Source organism: Trematomus bernacchii, unplaced genomic scaffold (genome assembly GCF_902827165.1).
Source record: "Trematomus bernacchii unplaced genomic scaffold, fTreBer1.1, whole genome shotgun sequence".
Classification (NCBI taxonomy): Eukaryota; Metazoa; Chordata; class Actinopteri; order Perciformes; family Nototheniidae; genus Trematomus; species Trematomus bernacchii.
In genome coordinates this window covers 9,781,901-9,799,805 of record NW_022987648.1, presented here as the reverse complement: position 1 = coordinate 9,799,805, position 17,905 = coordinate 9,781,901, and the positions used below count along the sequence as shown (strand labels likewise).

General features: G+C 40.3%; 1 protein-coding gene across 1 annotated transcript; it reads right to left on the bottom strand.

Annotated features, from left to right (window-relative positions):
• Positions 1-5,492: 5,492 nt before the first annotated feature.
• LOC117485876 (lactase-phlorizin hydrolase-like) lies at positions 5,493-16,146 on the bottom strand. Its single transcript, XM_034134578.1, has 17 exons — positions 15,632-16,146; positions 13,384-13,448; positions 13,176-13,247; positions 12,995-13,088; positions 12,337-12,415; positions 11,469-12,156; positions 10,738-11,386; positions 9,011-10,561; positions 8,483-8,751; positions 8,098-8,388; positions 7,760-7,958; positions 7,424-7,614; positions 7,213-7,319; positions 6,909-7,040; positions 6,530-6,753; positions 6,205-6,441; positions 5,493-6,073 (listed from the first exon to the last, which is right to left on the bottom strand). The coding sequence occupies exons 1-17, from the start codon at positions 16,131-16,133 to the stop codon at positions 5,835-5,837; spliced, it is 5,589 nt and encodes a 1,862-aa protein (XP_033990469.1). The 5' UTR covers positions 16,134-16,146; the 3' UTR covers positions 5,493-5,834.
• Positions 16,147-17,905: the final 1,759 nt, after the last annotated feature.

The window sequence follows — 17,905 nt, the reverse complement described above, 5'->3', positions numbered from 1 at the left end:
ACAGCTTTTCTTGAGTAGTTCTACATCAAGCCTGGATTAGTGTTAATGTGCATACTTTACTTTTTTTAGGTTCCATACAATGTATGTCTAAGTTGCAGATAGTGGTCGTTTATGTTTTTGGACCGGTCTAATTAATTGTGTAAATACTTTCTGTAATGGTTTCTTCCTTTCAAACTAAAATGTCTATCACTGATATAACAAGTTGTATTTTTTACGGGAATTCCCATACATTTGCGGTTTCAAAACAGTTAGTATAAGTAATTGTTGCCACTTAATAACGATGAACCTACAGAGAATAATCACCTGAATCAGTTCTATGTGTCTTTACGGAGGTTCAAAGTGAGTTTCATGTCATAGTTCAGGCTTTCGGCTGCAACTTGTTTCCGTTCACTCTCAAAGCTCTTATAGTGTCGTTTGCGGCCACCATAAGGCAGTTGTAATCTGAGAGAAAGCTCTAAACCCACTGCACACTTTCTGTCAGACTCAGTTAGAGACAAGCTGGTGGGTATATTGGAGCATGTAGCAGCTAAAGACTCAGATATTTCCCTCAGGAGTTGGTAGAGAACAGAACAGTTAAACATTTTTTATACGTCATTCACCAGGAAAGACTTTTCTCATTCACTGAGTATCTACAAATAAGTAATGCTCCGTAATTTGTTATAAGCCATGAGGACTCGCAGGGCTGCCTCTGGGGAGACATAGTAATAGGGATAGAGTGAGTCAAAAAAACACATGGCTTCCACCCAGGACACAGCCGTTTGTGTACAGTGTGAAACCAAAAAAGTAACTGTTTTCTTTTTTTAACTTACTCTTTAACTTATGTACTTAACTAACAGCACATATATACATTTATACCAGTTCGTAGCCAGTGCCAGATTGCGAACTAGTTTTTCGTGTTTCCGCCACAGCCGTGCTGGCTCTCGGCCCTGTAAACTGGTTAGAACTCTAAACCAAGAAAGCAATATCTCCGACATAGAATGGTACTGATGTTTGTGGAAAAAGGGGTAATAGTAACTTCATAATAGCTTCCCTTTTAGAACCCAAACTATGATATTTCCTTAAACCAAGGTGTTTTGTCTCCCAAACGGGTTCTACAATACCAATGCTGTTTGAAATTGAGGCAATTTTTATGTTGTGTTTAGGTTAAAACAAAGAGTATTTCCAATGAGCACTTTTTGATTTTGATTCAGCGGCCTAGCTTTATAAATCAAAGGCACAACATAAGGGAACAACTCAATTCCCTTTACTAGGGCAGTACGTTCACGTGAGTGTGTGTGTCTTTGTGTGAGGGAGAGCATGTGCTTCACTAATTAGACTCATAAAAGTAACACACGGCAACATGTTCACCAACCTGGATTTCCACATCTAAGGTTGCCACGGGAAGCAGACACAACAACACCCAACAGCCTTTTAAAACTAAATCTTTACAGATGTTTTGACTTTTTGGTCAACTCAAATTTCCAATCCAATGATTGTAAGCAAACTAAACCTTGGTTTGAAGCAGTGAAGGATTTGTTTAAGTTTTGTTTATTTGATTCACTGAACTGAAGGTAGACATCGACAGCATGTAGTTAAACGTTTCTGATTTTGTATTTGACTAAATTGTACTTTAAAAGATTGACACCCGGTTTAACCTCAGGATCTGTGTTGCAGGATGTGCTGGCTCTAACAGCCTTGGCTCAGCTGGAAACATTCTTAAAGTATCACATTGCTATTATTGGAATGAAAATAACCCCTCCTCCATTTTGGTTGTGTCTGATTCCAGGCGTCCTATCCCACACGATTCTTTTACAATAATGTTTTCATGCTCTAGTATTTCAAAAAGGAAGATCTCAGACTCTAGCAATATCAGAAAATAAAAGAATTTAAAGAAAAAAAAGTGTTGTTTAAACACTTGTATGTCAGAGGGGATAAGAAAATGTAAAAAATACTTGACGCTTGAATGGGTATTCACATACAACTATTTGGGGAAATGTATTGCTTTTTTCTAAATTACACCCATATTACACATGAATACACCCCTATTACATGACTAGACACCATTATTACACCCGTATTGCTCTGTTACCTATGTTACACAAATATTACAACCGCATTATGCCCTTATTATACCCATGTTCCGACCATGTTACACTGTTATTACAACCATATAAGACTGTTATTAGACCAATACTACACCCATGTAACACCAATATCACACAAATATTACAGTTTTTAGACCCATATTACACACTTAATATACCCATGTTACATTGTTATTACACCCATATTAAATAGAAATTACACTGTTATTACACCCATTTTACACATGGACACAGCCTTTCCAATGACTGTTTCCCAATGATGTAGAAACCATCTAAGGGTTAACACTGATATATTAATGTATGTTTTCCTTCAAACACACAACCAGAATCTACAGCAGTAACAAACCAGCACTTCAGAGCTCATTTCTAACTATTGTCTCTGCTTTGAAAAACTGGAATAAGTGTTCCATCAGGGCCTACTAGGGAGCAGAGACGGCATGCAGCAGTTTGCAATCACCATCACTCTGCCTCCATGACACAAAAGGGAGACTTCCACCCAGCAAGCATTTGATTAAAACCACAGCAGAACATCAAGTCTCATTTTTGTCCCAATGCCACACATGGCATCAAGAGGCTGTGCAGCGCAGCAGATGAGTGCAATGTACTACTATGTGTTGGTCTGTGAACATGAGGTCGTCATGGATACAGATGTAGGACAAGTGTCTTGACATGCCAAAGTGTGATATAAAATGAAATTAGCTTTTGGGTTATTAGTGGATCATGGTTTATCTGATATTGAGGGCATACAAAACGTATATATTGTGAGGAAAATGATTACCATAAATACACAACATAGTTTCCTTCCGCAGATCATTAATACTTTTTCCGTAGTACTGTATTGTGTAAGCCCATTTGTGCCCACAATTGGCACTTTGATGGATTGATGTTCTCTTGACTTCTCTAAGAATAAATAGAAAGACATTTTCGAAATCGGTTTTTTAAATCTTAACATATTTCCTATCTGGGACATGTAACTACTTGTACTTGTTTCTATGAATACTTCATTATTTTTTAGGAAAAGATACATGTGTCCCATGTGCACAAAGACTGAAAAGAAAATGTCTGTATCTCAGAAACGACTTGATTTAAAAATATTTTTGAAACCGCTGTGTTCCTAGATGCTTGCACAAAGTCAAGAGTTCTTTTCTAATCATCATACATTTTATGGCATTTTTCTTTATTGTACAATATAACATTTTCAGGCACAAATAACTGAAGTCTTTTGTCATATTTTAATAGTATGTTAAACAAATAAGCTTATTACTGTTTTGACTCTGAACTGATTAAGTTTAAGTTACTGTATCACATCAGTGGTTGATTCTGAAATTCAATAATGAAAGCAGTTTATTATTAGCTGTATAAATTGTCATGTATTACACACTCGCACATGCACGTTGTTATGTAATGCTGCACCTGCCACTGGTTTTTTATCATTTAAAATTATACTCAATCATACAGCCAGTCATTTTTAATTTACTGTACATACTTTCATGATTGGAGGCAGAGCAGGTTGGACCCAAATGCACAAGGTTTGAACAACAACAGAGTTGACCTTTAATCCCAGGTTAGGCAAAGCAGGGCAAGGCAAAACAAAAGTAAGAAAACTCTGCAACACACATTAAACAGAACATTTCCACGATTGACATACAACATACGTGCAGGACTAATAACAAGGACAGGACACAGCTGGAAGGGAGGGCTAAACACAAAGGCACCAGGTGAACAGAATCAGGTAATCAACCAGGAGGAACAACACAGAGACAGGAAGTCAAAACAGACATGATACAAGGGGTGAACATTATAACACAGATCTTGACACATACTGCATGCCATCATTTCACTTTTTAATAAAAGTTACACGTCGTCATTTTGTCTGAGCAATGTGCAAGACATGAAACTTTTATGTTCATCAAGTTGACCTCAAATAAAATGTATGAAACTATGAGCGAACATGTTGTTTCCTCCAGTCTGACTCATACTCCATCCTGACAGACCCCTGGGGTTTTCAGATATTGAGTAGACCCCTTGTTGATCGGAGCCGTTGAGGCGCGAGCAGGGGAGAGCATGCGGAACAGACCCCCATCGCGTATTAATGCCTCCATCCTGTTGGGAGGACGGGTCGCCCTGGAGACCAGACGCAGGTATCCTAGCAGGGGTGCAGAGATGATGCCCTGCGAGCCTCTTTTCAGGGAAGAGCTGTTTGTGTGGATCATGTTATTGAGTGAGAGAAATATGCAGGGGCAGGCTGTCATGGTTTTTAGAGGTCATTGTGTTCTGAGGGTTGAGGGTTCAAATCCCCAGACTATATAGGGTACTACTGTGTAAGGTTTAGGTAAGGAAAAAAGAATGTATCCTATGAGTCTCTACATGCAAAATTGTAAAAAATATTTTGGGAGTTTGGTATTGCTTCAGTAAGTCTTCAAACCAGTGATAAGAAAACATGCATAATGTACATTTAAGATGATTTAAAGCGACCCTATTCTGCTGTTTCCCTTTCCTGTAGTATGTTATTTAGGTTTTTGTGCACGTAAATGGTCTGCAAAGGCTAAAATCTCAAAGTTCCCTCCAGAGGGGGTGGTTATATATATTGCTTATATATATTGTTCATAGCCTCATTTTGTTTCTATTAATTAATTAATTTGTCTGTTTCCTAATTTGTATAGTGTGATATAAAGACATATCCAGAATTCCTACCTTAGACTTTAACACTTCAGCAAAGTTAAAAAATCATTTTGAACCTGACTTTATTCAGTGTTCAGATTACTGTAAAGTATTCAAATGAGCACATATTGTACATAAATATAAGACTAGGTTTCTTTTTTATATTTAAACAGAGACTCTCCTTTTGACCTGCATTGTTTCACTTTTACAACACTCTCTTTGAGGTGCCCTCGAGCAAGGCACTTACATGCAGCTTATTGGAGAAACTGACTGCCCAGCTTTTTAATATATATATCCGCAAGCTATGAAACAGACGAATAATGTGCTTTAATCTATATGGAAATTCTGTAAGCATTGCATCAGCTCCTTCAATTAAATGCATCCCATATATGGATCTTTCGTCAGCTCTATTTTTTACACAATATAAACTAAACAATGTCGCTCAAAGGGAACGTACACCCTTATTTTCTTGATTTTTCTTTTTCCAAGCATACATACCCTTTTTTAGCCTCAGCTTTAAATCCAGTTAAATATTATATTTAACACATTTGAAACTTTTGTAGGAACAGCAGTATAATGTCAAGTATCTGCATTAAAAAAGAGTCAATGGCGCCACCAAGAGGTGATTCATTGACAGTGACACAAGCATCTGTAGAACTCACCAATATACTGTATGCTTTATTTGTATTAATGAATACTGGAAACATTAAAGCAGCAATGATCATAACATTAAATAGACAAACCAGATTATACTATCTAATGTTCACTGAATGTTTCAGTATAGCAAAAAAAAAAGGGTGTAGAAATAATTGTTATTACCTATTATATTAGAGTTCATAGCCTTTAAAATGTTTTATTCCCAACCTAAAATCTCAATTAATTCACATCGATATAAAAAAATCTGTGTAATATGTTGCCATTAACTTCACTTCTTTCTGCACCTGTGAAAGTTACATTTCCTTAAGTAAGTTGTCGTAAAGCTGTGGTTCAAACAGAGGTAAATTGGCCGTGAACAACACAGATGTTCTATATTCCTGTAAAATTCAAATAAAAAACCATCACAAAATCCACTTCCTTCCAAAACTATCCTCACATTCTCTCCATTTTAACAGATTCCACTGCCGCTTTCTTTAAATTCCTTTTTGTTTTCCATAGTCGATGTAAAACAAAGACTGCACCAAGCACACTTACAAGAAGAAATGCAAAAATCACATAGAGTGCAACTTCTGCATCGTGAGTTGAAAGCTCCAGACCCAAGAAGTCCACCATGGACATGGGCAGAATAGCGGCAGTTGTATGGGGCATGGTCACAGCGGTGGTAGTTGTCACTGTTAAAAGACAGGGACAAGGGTTTGAATGACTCATACACAAGGACCTTACATTTTGACCATAAGTATCCCTCTTCAATCCTACAGTGATGGAATTGTTATTTGAATATGTGGACTGAACTATACGTTACCTTCAGGGTCAGGGTTCAAACACTCATGAGGCCCGAGGGCTGGATCTGGGAAGCCATTGCAGGTGATGATAGAGGCATAGCGAGAAGCTGAGTTTTTAGGGATGCGAGGAAGGGTGGGGTCGGAGTGGTTCACAAAGAAAAGCCCAAATCGCTCCTCGTAGCCAGAGGCCCATTCAAAGTTGTCCATTAACGACCAGGCTGTATATCCTCTTAGATCAACTCCGTCAAGAACCTGGGCTGAAAGATCAACAATAAACACTGTTAACATTTATAATATTATATTCTCATAAATCCACTCAATACTTTTTTTGTTTGTCTCTGTTACCTTTAAGGGCTTGATTGATATATTGTTCATAGTAGTACTTCCTGTGGACGTCATTCAAGTTCACTTCTCCTCGCTCTGAGATCCCATTCTCTGTGACATAGAGAGGTGGGTTTCCATACTCATCCTTAATAAATTTGAGGATTTTCCTAAATCCAAATGGAGTGATCTTTAGCCAGAAGGAGCCAGACTCAATCCAGGTGCGGTCATGGGTGGTTCCAGTGCCCCTGGATATTGGAAAGGACATTAGCTTAGCATCAGGGCGGCCATTTTAAGCTGAACAAAGTTTGGCATTTTTCTTGTATCATCAATATTCCACTTTACTAGGAGGTGCACAACAAACAACTATATCTAGGTGTCAAATGTTTATATTCCAACATACCTGTCAGCTTCATAATCCTGCTGTTTTCCTAAATTAACTGGGTATGAAAGAACCGAGCAGTAGTGGTTGAAGCCAAAGTAATCATGGGTCCCATTGATCCTCTTGATTTCCTCAGGTGTAAACTCAGGAAGCCTTTATTAGAAAGATGATTATTTTTTAATACCCAATCCATAATATCTTCTCAAACCTTAAAACGCATTGGTTGCTTCTTCAAGCTAATTATTTTAGGATACCGAGCCAAATAAGTAGAATATGACAGAATGCATTTATTTGTTAAGCCTTCATCAACATTTGTATAAATTACCGTGATTCAGGGAGACCTACTGCAAGGCTTCTTTCACGAATAATTGTTTTCATTAACTCAGGATAGTCGCCTCTGAAGATTGGATGGGCAAACCAGCCGATGAAAAACTGTAAAGATCATATATCAGAAATTATACATTGTATGATGATTGAGTTGAATAAGGTGAGAGAAAACAACTGAATAATGTATAATGTCAAAATGTCATGCCAACCTGCAGGTAGCGGTTGGTTGCATCTACATCCTCCTGCTTATATGGGTTTCTTGGCTCTGCCCAATCAGAATTGATGGTAATCGAGATGATGCCTCCCTGTGTTGCACGGTACTTGTCATTGTACAGATGCCATGCCTCAGCGTGGGCCTTGATAAGGTTGTGAGCAGCAATATACTGCCTATTGTAAATACCTGTAACATTTGAGGGGTTAATGAGATGGCTGTCATACGTCATCATGCAGGGTCAATTTGAGATAAAGGGTTAGAGTTAGGGTTAGGGTGTGTAAGAGTAACCCTTACAAAGTTAATCATTGTTAACAGAAAGTTGTTTGATTACCTGGAGCAAATGTACCATATCCGTAGCCAAGGTTGGCTACAATGTAGGGTTCATTTAGAGTGATCCAGAACTTCACCCTTCGTCCAAATCGGCTGAATAAAAGATCGGCATAACCTCTGAACCTCTGGACAATGGTTTCATTCTCCCAGCCCCCCACCTTCTGTAGAGCTAGGGGAAGGTCCCAGTGGTACAGGGTCAACTGGGAAACAGAGGTGAGGAAAATGGACGAAAAGTCAAACAAATGAATCTTCCAGTAGAAGCCATTGAGGTCCAACGTTTTTAAATACAGCACTACATCATGGAATATATTGATGGTTATAAACCACAGCACTGCCTACCTGGGGCTGAATATTAGCAGCTTCCAAGGCATCCAGTAATCTATCGTAATAGTTCACTCCAGCTTCATTGACGTGGTTGGTGGTGCCATCAGGAAGCACTCTGGGCCAGGATACAGAGAAGCGATAGTGGGTCACCTTCAACGTCTTTAACACCTCCACATCCTTGTCAATCTTGTTGTAACTATCACAAGCAATGTCGCCATTTTCACTGTTGGACACTTTCAACGGAGTATGTGCAAACTTATCCCATATACTCAGTCCTTTTCCATCGGCCCTCCAGCTTCCTTCAATCTGAAATAAAGTCATATAGTTAAAACTACCTTTGTGCTTCATGCCACTCAAGTGCACTGCCATTGTAGAATAATGAATGTATAATGTTACTTGCTTGGTAAGAGGCACTGGCAGTACTCCAGTTAAACGTTTTTGGAAACTCTCCATAAAGTATCTTCTCGTCATCTGGTAATGGAAAGCCATTGTCCTTTATGACTTGATAATAATAGTGAGCAGAGCGTTTGGGTGTCCTGGGTTTGATTGGGTTAGTGAAGTCCACATGGTGCAGCCCAAATCCCACTTTGTACCCATTGAGCCACTCAAAGGAATCCATGAGAGATGTTGCTATGTATCCTTTTACCTTCACAGCATCAAGATTATGAGCTGTGAAAATATATAAGAACAATGATAACATAATTAGAAATGAAAAACTGACATTTGTGGATAGGCGGCTAATATTTATTACTTGTGCCAAGGAGGTCATTTTTTGTCTCAAGTTCATTTATTTCTGTTTGTTTGTATCTGTCATACGATCATTTAAAATAACCACCTTAACATGACATATTTTAGCTTTAGCAGGATAAATTAAGGGGCATTACAAACAGAATTTGTTTTTACTTGAGTAACGGATGTGCGCACTTACCCTTTAAAGCCTCATCAACATACATTTTGTAGTAAAATACTCTGTCAATGTCATCAACTGTAGTCGTAATGTCTGTAGCAACTCCATTCTCAGTAATGTAAACCTCTGGATCTCCATACTCCTCTTTGATCCAGTTGAGGAGTCTCCTCAAGCCCCATGCGACAGCTCTCTGGTTCTTGATGGCAGTAGTTGGTGAATCACTTTCCTCTGCTTCTGACAAGTCCTGGTCATATATATATGATTGAGGGCTAAGCCGGGTAGTAACATGGCTTACTATCTTTGTAGTGTAATGATTCACACAGAACATGTCAGCAGTTCCCTTGATGAACATCTTTTCTTCTTCGGTAAATGAAGGTAGTCTTGTCTCTTTAAGACCTTGGAGCTCACTTTTGTTTCCAACTTGCCATTTCATGGCATCAGGATAGTCACCGTTCTTGAAAATGGGGTGTGCAAACCAACCTAATTGGAACTGTAGAGCACGATCAGCAGCCACCACTTCACGAGGAACATTAACATCTTTAGGTTCAATCCAATCAGCATTAAGGGCAATGGATATAAGACCACCTTGGGATGCACGATACTTATCATCATATGTGTGGTAAGCCTTGGCGTGGGCCTTTATAAGGTTGTGTGCAACTCTGTATGGTGCGATTCCTGGATTTTTAACATTGGGTGGGACCTGTCCAAGTCCATATCCTGACCACGCAATTGTATGAGGCTGGTTGAAGGTCATCCAAAATGTCACTCTGTCGCCAAAGGTGGCAAAGCAGAAGTCACAAAAGTCGTTAAAAATGTTAATCATCTCTACATTGTCCCAGCCACCAAGTGTTTGCAAAGCTTCAGGAAGGTCCCAGTGGTAGAGTGTCACCATGGGAGTGATGTTATATGCTAAGAGGCCATCAATGAGTCTATTGTAATAGTCAACACCTTTCTGGTTCAGAGATATACGCTGACCATCAGGAAAGATCCTGGACCAGGACAAAGAGAATCTGTACGACTTCACCTTCAGAGCTCGCAGCATGTAGAAGTCTTCTTCAAGTCTGTGGTAGCTGTCACAGGCCACATCTCCATTAGCATTATCAGGAATACTGCCATTTTGGGTGAATGTATCCCAGACGCTGGGCCCCTTCCCATCAGCATTCCAGCCACCTTCAATCTGGTAGGCCGAAGATGATACTCCCCAACTGAAGCCTTGAGGGAAAGTGCCGTAGTGGTAGAGTTTTCTCTGTAAATTGGTTTGGCTGGAGAACTTCCTCCAAACAACCCTGGCTTGGGATGGGACGGTGGAAGGGGGGATTGAGGTATTTTGTTTTGACTCTGTGTTTTTCAGTTCTGGTGCATAAAAAAACTGTTTTTTTGCAGCAAACCCATTATTCTTAATAACTGAGGAGTAAAAGTAGGCAGACTGCTTTGGAGTCCTGGGCCTGTCAGGCAGGTCAAAGTTGACATGGTGCAATCCAAAACGTTCACTGTAGCCTTGTGGACCTTCAAAACCATCCATGAGTGACTGGACAGTAAACCGCTGCACATTTACCCCATCCAAATGTATAGCTGTGGAGAGAATAACGACATTCAGCAACTAAAACCAATTTGTATGACACATTTTCGAAAATGTGCAACAATACCATAAACAAGTCTGCAACGGATGGCCAAATGCATATTACTGATGTTTGGTGCAAAAGCCTATGTATAAATAAAGGCACATTCAACTAGTTTAACCAACATACCTTTAAGGGCCTCATTGATGTAACTCTTCATGTAGTCTATTCTACTGACATCATTCAGACTGTCCCCAATGTGCTCAGTAGGCATACCATTCCCAGTAATGTGGATTGGCACTTTGATAATGTTCAAATACTCTGTGGAAATGTAGTTTAAAAGCCTTCTGAGACCCCAAGGTGCAGAATATATCCAGTCAGAAGCTGTTGAGGACCATGAGGGATCTACGTGTGACTGGAAGTTGCCAACCCCCTGAGGACCAGGGGTGCAGCCACCAACACTGTTGTTGACTAACCGGGAGGTATAATGGTTCAATCCAAAATAGTCAGCGGTTCCATGTATCCTCTTCCTCTCTTCAGCAGTGAAGACTGGGAGTCTTGCAGGTTCAGAGAGAGGACACTCATTTATTTTCTGTTCAATTTGAGTCTTGAATGCTGCAGGATAATCTCCATCGACAAATATGGGATGTGCAAACCAGCCCAGCATGAACTGCAGGTAGCGATCTGCAGCTGCGATGTCTTCTGGTCTAGAGGGGTCAAGGGGTTCAGCCCAGTCAGAGTTCAATGCAATGCCCACTCTGCCTACTTGTGTCTTCCTGTACTTCTCATTGTAGACATGCCAGGCCTCAGCATGGGATTTGATCATGTTGTGAGTCACCTGCAAAGATAACATAAATAATGAGGTAATTGCATGAGGTGTGCTGTGTGTATTTACAATATAGTATAAATATCTCCCTCACCTGATAGGAGGCCACCACATAGTCTTTCACTCCTGGGGCATGCTCACCAGTGCCGTACCCAGCATGGCTCACCACCCAGGGGCTACTGAAAGTGTTCCAGGTCTTGACTCTGTCTCCGAACCTGGAGAAGCAGAAATCTGCGTAGTCTTTGAAGGCTTCAACAATGGAAGCGTTGGTCCATCCACCACAGTCCTGGAGGGCCTGGGGCAGATCCCAGTGGTAGAGAGTGACAACAGGTTGTATACCAGAATCAATGAGAGCATTGATCAGCTTGTCATAGTAGAGAGCCCCTTTCTCCGACTGACTGCCCCGATGGCCCGAGGGGAAAAGACGAGCCCAAGAGATGGAAAACTGGTAGGTGTTAACATGAAGACCTCGCAGGAGGTAGACATCATAATCCACCTTGTGGTAACTGTCACAAGCGAGATCAGCGGTCTGATTGGCAAAGGCTAGACCATCATGACCAAAACGGTCCCAAATGGACTCCCCCTTCCCATCTTCTGCCCAGCCTCCCTCCACCTTGAAGGACTCGCTGGAGGAGGCCCATTGGAAGTCAACGGGAAATGATTCGTTCAGGAAAGCATCTCGCTCAGTCAAAGTCATGGTGGCAAAATTACTCCAAGTTTTGCAGTAGGTCAATGAACATGACGACGTTTGAAGATGACTTCTGTCACTTTGATGTGAATGACTGAAGATAAGAGGAATAACATGTTGAAATTTAAATCAGATGTAATACTCAGGCAATAATCCAACAACTATGCTTTGTCATAGACTGGGATAAACAGGTGGAACCAAGTTACATTATTTATTCTAAATTGGGGTTGGGGTAATATTGAAGATTGAATCTTTGTCATTTGCAATGTAATACCGTTTTGGGGTGGGGTCATCTGGACGTAACATGTCTACCATGTCAAATCCAAGAACATTTTGGCCTCCATTGCCCAGCGCTATAAAAGTATAGGAATGTATCACATGATGCAGGTACATTATAATCATTGTTATTCAATTATATTAGAATCCCTTGAATGAGTCATGTCAGTCTTCATATAGTCAATCTCAGGTATTAAATAAATAAATGACAGACAGAGGTTAGACCAAGTCATTATTTTGTGTCAAGTCTTTGCATGTCTCATGGTTCTCTCCGGCAACTTGAATAGCTAATGTCTGATTGGTTCAAGCAAAATACATCTGCTAATTTAAGTGTTTATTAGCTGGGAATAAACTTTTGGCAAACTCGAAAAACACATGTTTTTAACTTTGGGCTTGGGGGAAGGCTTCAAGTGTTTTCAAGTCAAAAGGCACAAGTCGAAATGGAGTCACAAATTACTTGTTTTAAGTCCAAGTCGGGTTGCATTCATCAAACTTGCGACTTAAGTCTGACTTGAATCCAAGTCATGTGACTCAAGTCCACAGACCTGCTATTTAACACTTCATAAATCACAATTTATCAGGATTTGTTGTATTCGTCATGGGAAGGAAATCTTATCACTTATCCAAGGTTGTGACTCTTGATGGACCATCATTACCTTTTAATATGTTGGTATCTGACAGGAACTGATAAGAAGAACAGTCCATGAGGGCCACCTCATAAAACAGTATGGGTTTGTCTCCACACTTTCCCTGCAAGGAAACATTGATGTTCAATTGAAGTAAACAAAATCATTGGCTGAAATTTGTGTTATTTATACAGCTGAATACTGTAAATACCAAGACACTTTTCAGTTCCTCAGCCAGGTTTTGTCCTGCGGTGCAGTCATATTGAATTTTAATGGAGAAAATCTGTATATTTCTGAAATATAACAATAAACATATGTATGAGTGAAGCTGGATGTTAAAGGCATATTACCCTGGCACACACAAAATAACTTATTTAAAAAATAATGAGCTTGTTTTGCGCTTGTCCATATGATCTCACCAGTAGTTGAGTGTCACTGATGATTGGGACTTTACTGGCCTTTACCCCAACTGATATTCCTCCATCTGAAACACATTGCATGTTAATTCAGTTATAGATCAGCACTTCTACTCCTCTGTTAGACTGGGGCGACTGTGGCTGCGAGGGAGTGCGGTCGTCTTTCAACCAGAAGGTTGTGGATTCGATCCCAGCCCATGCAGTCAACATGTTGATGTATCCTTGGGCAAGATACTTAACCCTGAGTTGCTCCCGATGGCATGGCCAACGGTGTGTGAATGTGTATGCATGTTAGTTCCTAGAGTAACATACACTGCTCTGTATGAATGGGTGTGAATGGGTGAACGACATGTAGTATGTAAAGTGCTTTGAGGGGTCTTAAAGACTGGATAAAGCGCTATATAAGTACAGTCCTTTTACCATTTAGACATAAAAACTAGGGCTGTCAGTCGATTAAAATATTTAATCGCGATTAATCGCATGATTGTCCATAGTTAATCGCGATTAATCGCAAATTAATCGCACATTTTTTATCTGTTCTAAATGTACCTTAGAGGGATATTTTTCAAATTTGTCAACATATGAGTGGACAAATATGCTTTATATGTTTGTTTAATATCCTTTGAACAATGACAAATATTCTCATGAATATTAAACACAACAATCTCTGAACATTACAAATATTCGCCTCAATTCAACCTGAGGCCTGTATTACGAAGCTGGATTTTCGCTTAGCCGGCTGACTTCAGGGAAAACTCGGGCTTTCCGGTCCTACGACACTGGTTCTCTTTTTAGCAGGCTAGATCTCCATGGTAACTTATGCTGAGCGGCTAACCTCCTCGGGAGGAGGTTAGGTTACAGGCTAAGAGATCAACTCAGTGAAAGCACCGCCTGCTGACCAATCAGAGCTCCGTGTGCGGAGTTTAAAGCTATCAAGTCATATTACAGGATAGAGGAAATACAGAAAAACTGCCGTTGCAGGAAAGACGGCCGGCAAAAATCAACTGACTCTGTGAACGTGAAAATTAATAGAATATCCCCTCCAGCTGTATTCACCTTGCAGGTGCAGCTATGTGGCTTTTATCCTGGATAAAGTGTTTAAGTCATGGATGTTTAAAGTTTAACTTCTTCATAGGAAGATGAGTAGCTGGGCAGTGTCACGTACATCGCAGCTCTCATCCAAAGCCAAGGAAAAAAAGTCAAAGTTGACCGCTCTGTTCTGCAGCTGAAGCTCCAGATTTCCCGCGATGTCCTCAATTCTCCTCGTAACAGTGCGTCGGGAGAGCGGCACTTTCTCAAATGCCTCCTTTTTCTCCGGGCATATTAGTGTCCAACAAACACTCCTTAATGAACTCTCCCTCCGAAAACGGTTAACTTTTAAGACATAACTCGTCTTGACAGCTGCATCTCTGGATGTGGAATGTTTTGTGAAAATGTGTTGTTGGCTTTGCAGCTTAGCTAGCAAAGCATCCGACCCCTTTGCCCGCTCTTCCTCAGACAGGTTCTTGTATTTATCTGCGTGTTTGGTAGCATAGTGGCGACTCAAATTGTACTCCTTGAACACAGCGACCTGCGCACCACAAACTAAACACACAGCTTTACCTTTCACTTCTGTAAATAAATACTTAGCGGTCCATGTCTTGTTGAAAACGCGGCATTCAGTATCGATCTTTCTTTTTTTTCCCTTAGCGGACATTTCGAGGACTAGCCGGCCAGCATCACTCGTAGCTGTTCACGGCATAAGCGTTTACGTAAATAAATAAAAAAAACAGCAGCGCCCTTTTCAAAATAAAAGCAACACAGTTAGAAAAGTATTTACGCCATGCAAGCAATACAGCTGTGTTGCTTTTATTTTGAAAAGGTTGCTGTTTTTTTTCATTATGTTATAATTTATGATCAACCTCACACGGGCCGGCCAAGGCCGGCCAACGGGCCGGATGTGGCCCGCGGGCCGTAAAATGCCCACCCCTGAGCTAGGGCAACAAGAAAATCGGCAAAATCGAGTGTGACGATTAAAAAATAAATTAAAAACATCTAATTTTGACAATAAAAACCGACCAATAGGCGCGGTAGACCATTTGCTTGGCACTTCCGGGTATTTCTCCACTGGTTGGGCCATGTTAACAATACCGTGTAACTGTCACGTTTGAAGGGACGAAACCGTGACATATTCACGTCTCCCAGCATGGTAGATCGTCACATGTTCACGTCTTGCCGTGATACCGGGTTGGATAAAACATAGATGTCCTACCTCGCCCCGGAAACAGTTGGTGATAATGGCGGTAGATATTATTGTGTGCATCAGCAGCGTTTTGCAGCTCAGCATCCCTCAGCTCCTCCAAGCTGCTCAGTGTCACCCAGGACTCTGACAGGTCTCCGAACTCTCCAAACACAAACTCAGCGTACTGCTGAAACATGTCCCCCAGCTCAGGGTTCTCCCAGCCTCCATACCTTGATCTCAGAGAGTCTGGCACTGTGGATCCATGCAGGACCACCAGAGGTTGAAGGCCCACTTCCAGCAGCTGTTTCATCAGGGTCTGGTAGCAGGTAACCACAGACTGCTGCGGGTGTCCGGGGAAGCCTGTAGGAAGGAGTTGAACCCATGACAGCGGTACTTTGAAGTGGGTCACCCCTCTGCTCTGGAGGTACTCAAAGTGCTGTTTAGAGCCTGGAGGTATGGGATGACTGCAGTCAAATGCGTCCAAAACTGACGCTTGTACTTGTTCCTTGGTCATAGGACCTGCAAGAAACATGACCTGGTCATCATACTTCTGGCACATGCAACTAGTGATCAAACCTAGATAGAGAAGTTTCCCCAGTAACGACATATTGTCCGAGCAAGGGAAACTGAATGAACTATTGGATCGCTTAGCTTTATAGCAGAGCTGTTCACTAGCTGACACTACTGCTGTGATACTTTATGGTATGTTTGGTAAGAGCGGTCACAGCCTTGAATGCCTCTGATAAAATGGAGAAGGTCAATCACGAGGTAAGAGAGATTTATGATTTAAGCTAAGGGATAAAAAATGTGTGTAGAGGTCAAGGAGGAAAACATCAGACATGAAAATGGCAGCTCTTGGTTTACTACATGTAATGTTACATGTTCATAGAGACTGGTTATAGTTTGGGACATTTGTATTCAGTTGTTATTTATCTAAATAGTCAGTTGTTAGTTTAACTCAGCATCTACAATTCATTAGGAATTTATATGACTGTGAAAACAAATGGTTGCACCAAATGGATGTAATATAGACATGAATATTGCATTGTTAAGCGTGAAACAGCATATTTGTTTTAGTAAACCCTACAGGCACAGGGCATCAGGGAAAACACATTCAAGCTGATTATATATTAACTTCACAGGATATGTTTATATATATATAGTTGAAGCTGAAATGACCAAAGTCCCTTTATTATGGCTAAAGTTAGTAGCCTATAAAGCATGTGAGCTCCATTTGTAATACAAAAGAAACACATCAATACATTCATTTTATTTATTTATTTAATTGTATTCACTTTGTGGATTTTTAAATTGCTATGGTATATTTTTCATTCTTTTTTAAAGACTTACATGCTGTTTGTTTTGTTTGCACTTTGTACATTTTGTATTGGCCAAAACAAATGCTTTGCCTCCTGTTGTGGATATTTTTAACCTCGTCAATACTGTAAAGATGTACAATGAGAGTAATCAATAATAAACTGGTGAAAGCAAACAGAGTTGTCTTAGTAGTTTCTTTATACAAGCTTGTAGGTACAGTCATGCAAAATACTAGTGGTTTGCAGGAGCGGACACAGGGGCAAATGTGTGTGTGTGATTTATAGAGGACTGTTGCCGTGCAAAAGGAAAGAGATAACACCTTCTCCTAACTGTTATCTTACAATGCTCTCATAAGGAACAAGAGCCTCATTGTTCCGTGACAGGTTGAGCTGACCAAACAGTTTTCCTCAGTATGATATCATCATTTGGTTTTACCATATAAAGTAATATAAGAAATTGCCACTACACTCCTTTTATAGATTACCAAGTGTTCGTATATAAACAGTATGTGATTTGAAATGTTTCTTTGAAGTTGTTCTCACTTTGTAGTATGTCAGATAATGTTACTTTTGAAGAGATTGCCAAATAATGAGTAACATTTTTGACAACATTTGCTTTTCCTGATAGGAAGTGTCGGGTTCAAAGGGAATGCATCTGTACTTCAGGTGAAGGTCGCTATAAGGATACAGTGGTTATCGTTGTTGGTGCTTTTTACCACTCAAGTTACATATTATTCAGGGCAGTGTGGACGGTGAATAGCAATTCCAATATTTTTGCAGGTTTTACTTTAAGTCAATAATTTAAATGTTTCTACAGGTTGCAATTACAACGTTGCTAGGAGGTAAGAACAGTTACGTTTCCAATTCCTCTTGCAATGCCTTGTTTTATTTGTTCAATCCCTTTATGGTCTGTTAGCCAATGACCTAATGACCAAAAGTGCATAACAAGTGTTAAAATGATCCACACTTGCTCAAGAGTCCAGCACCC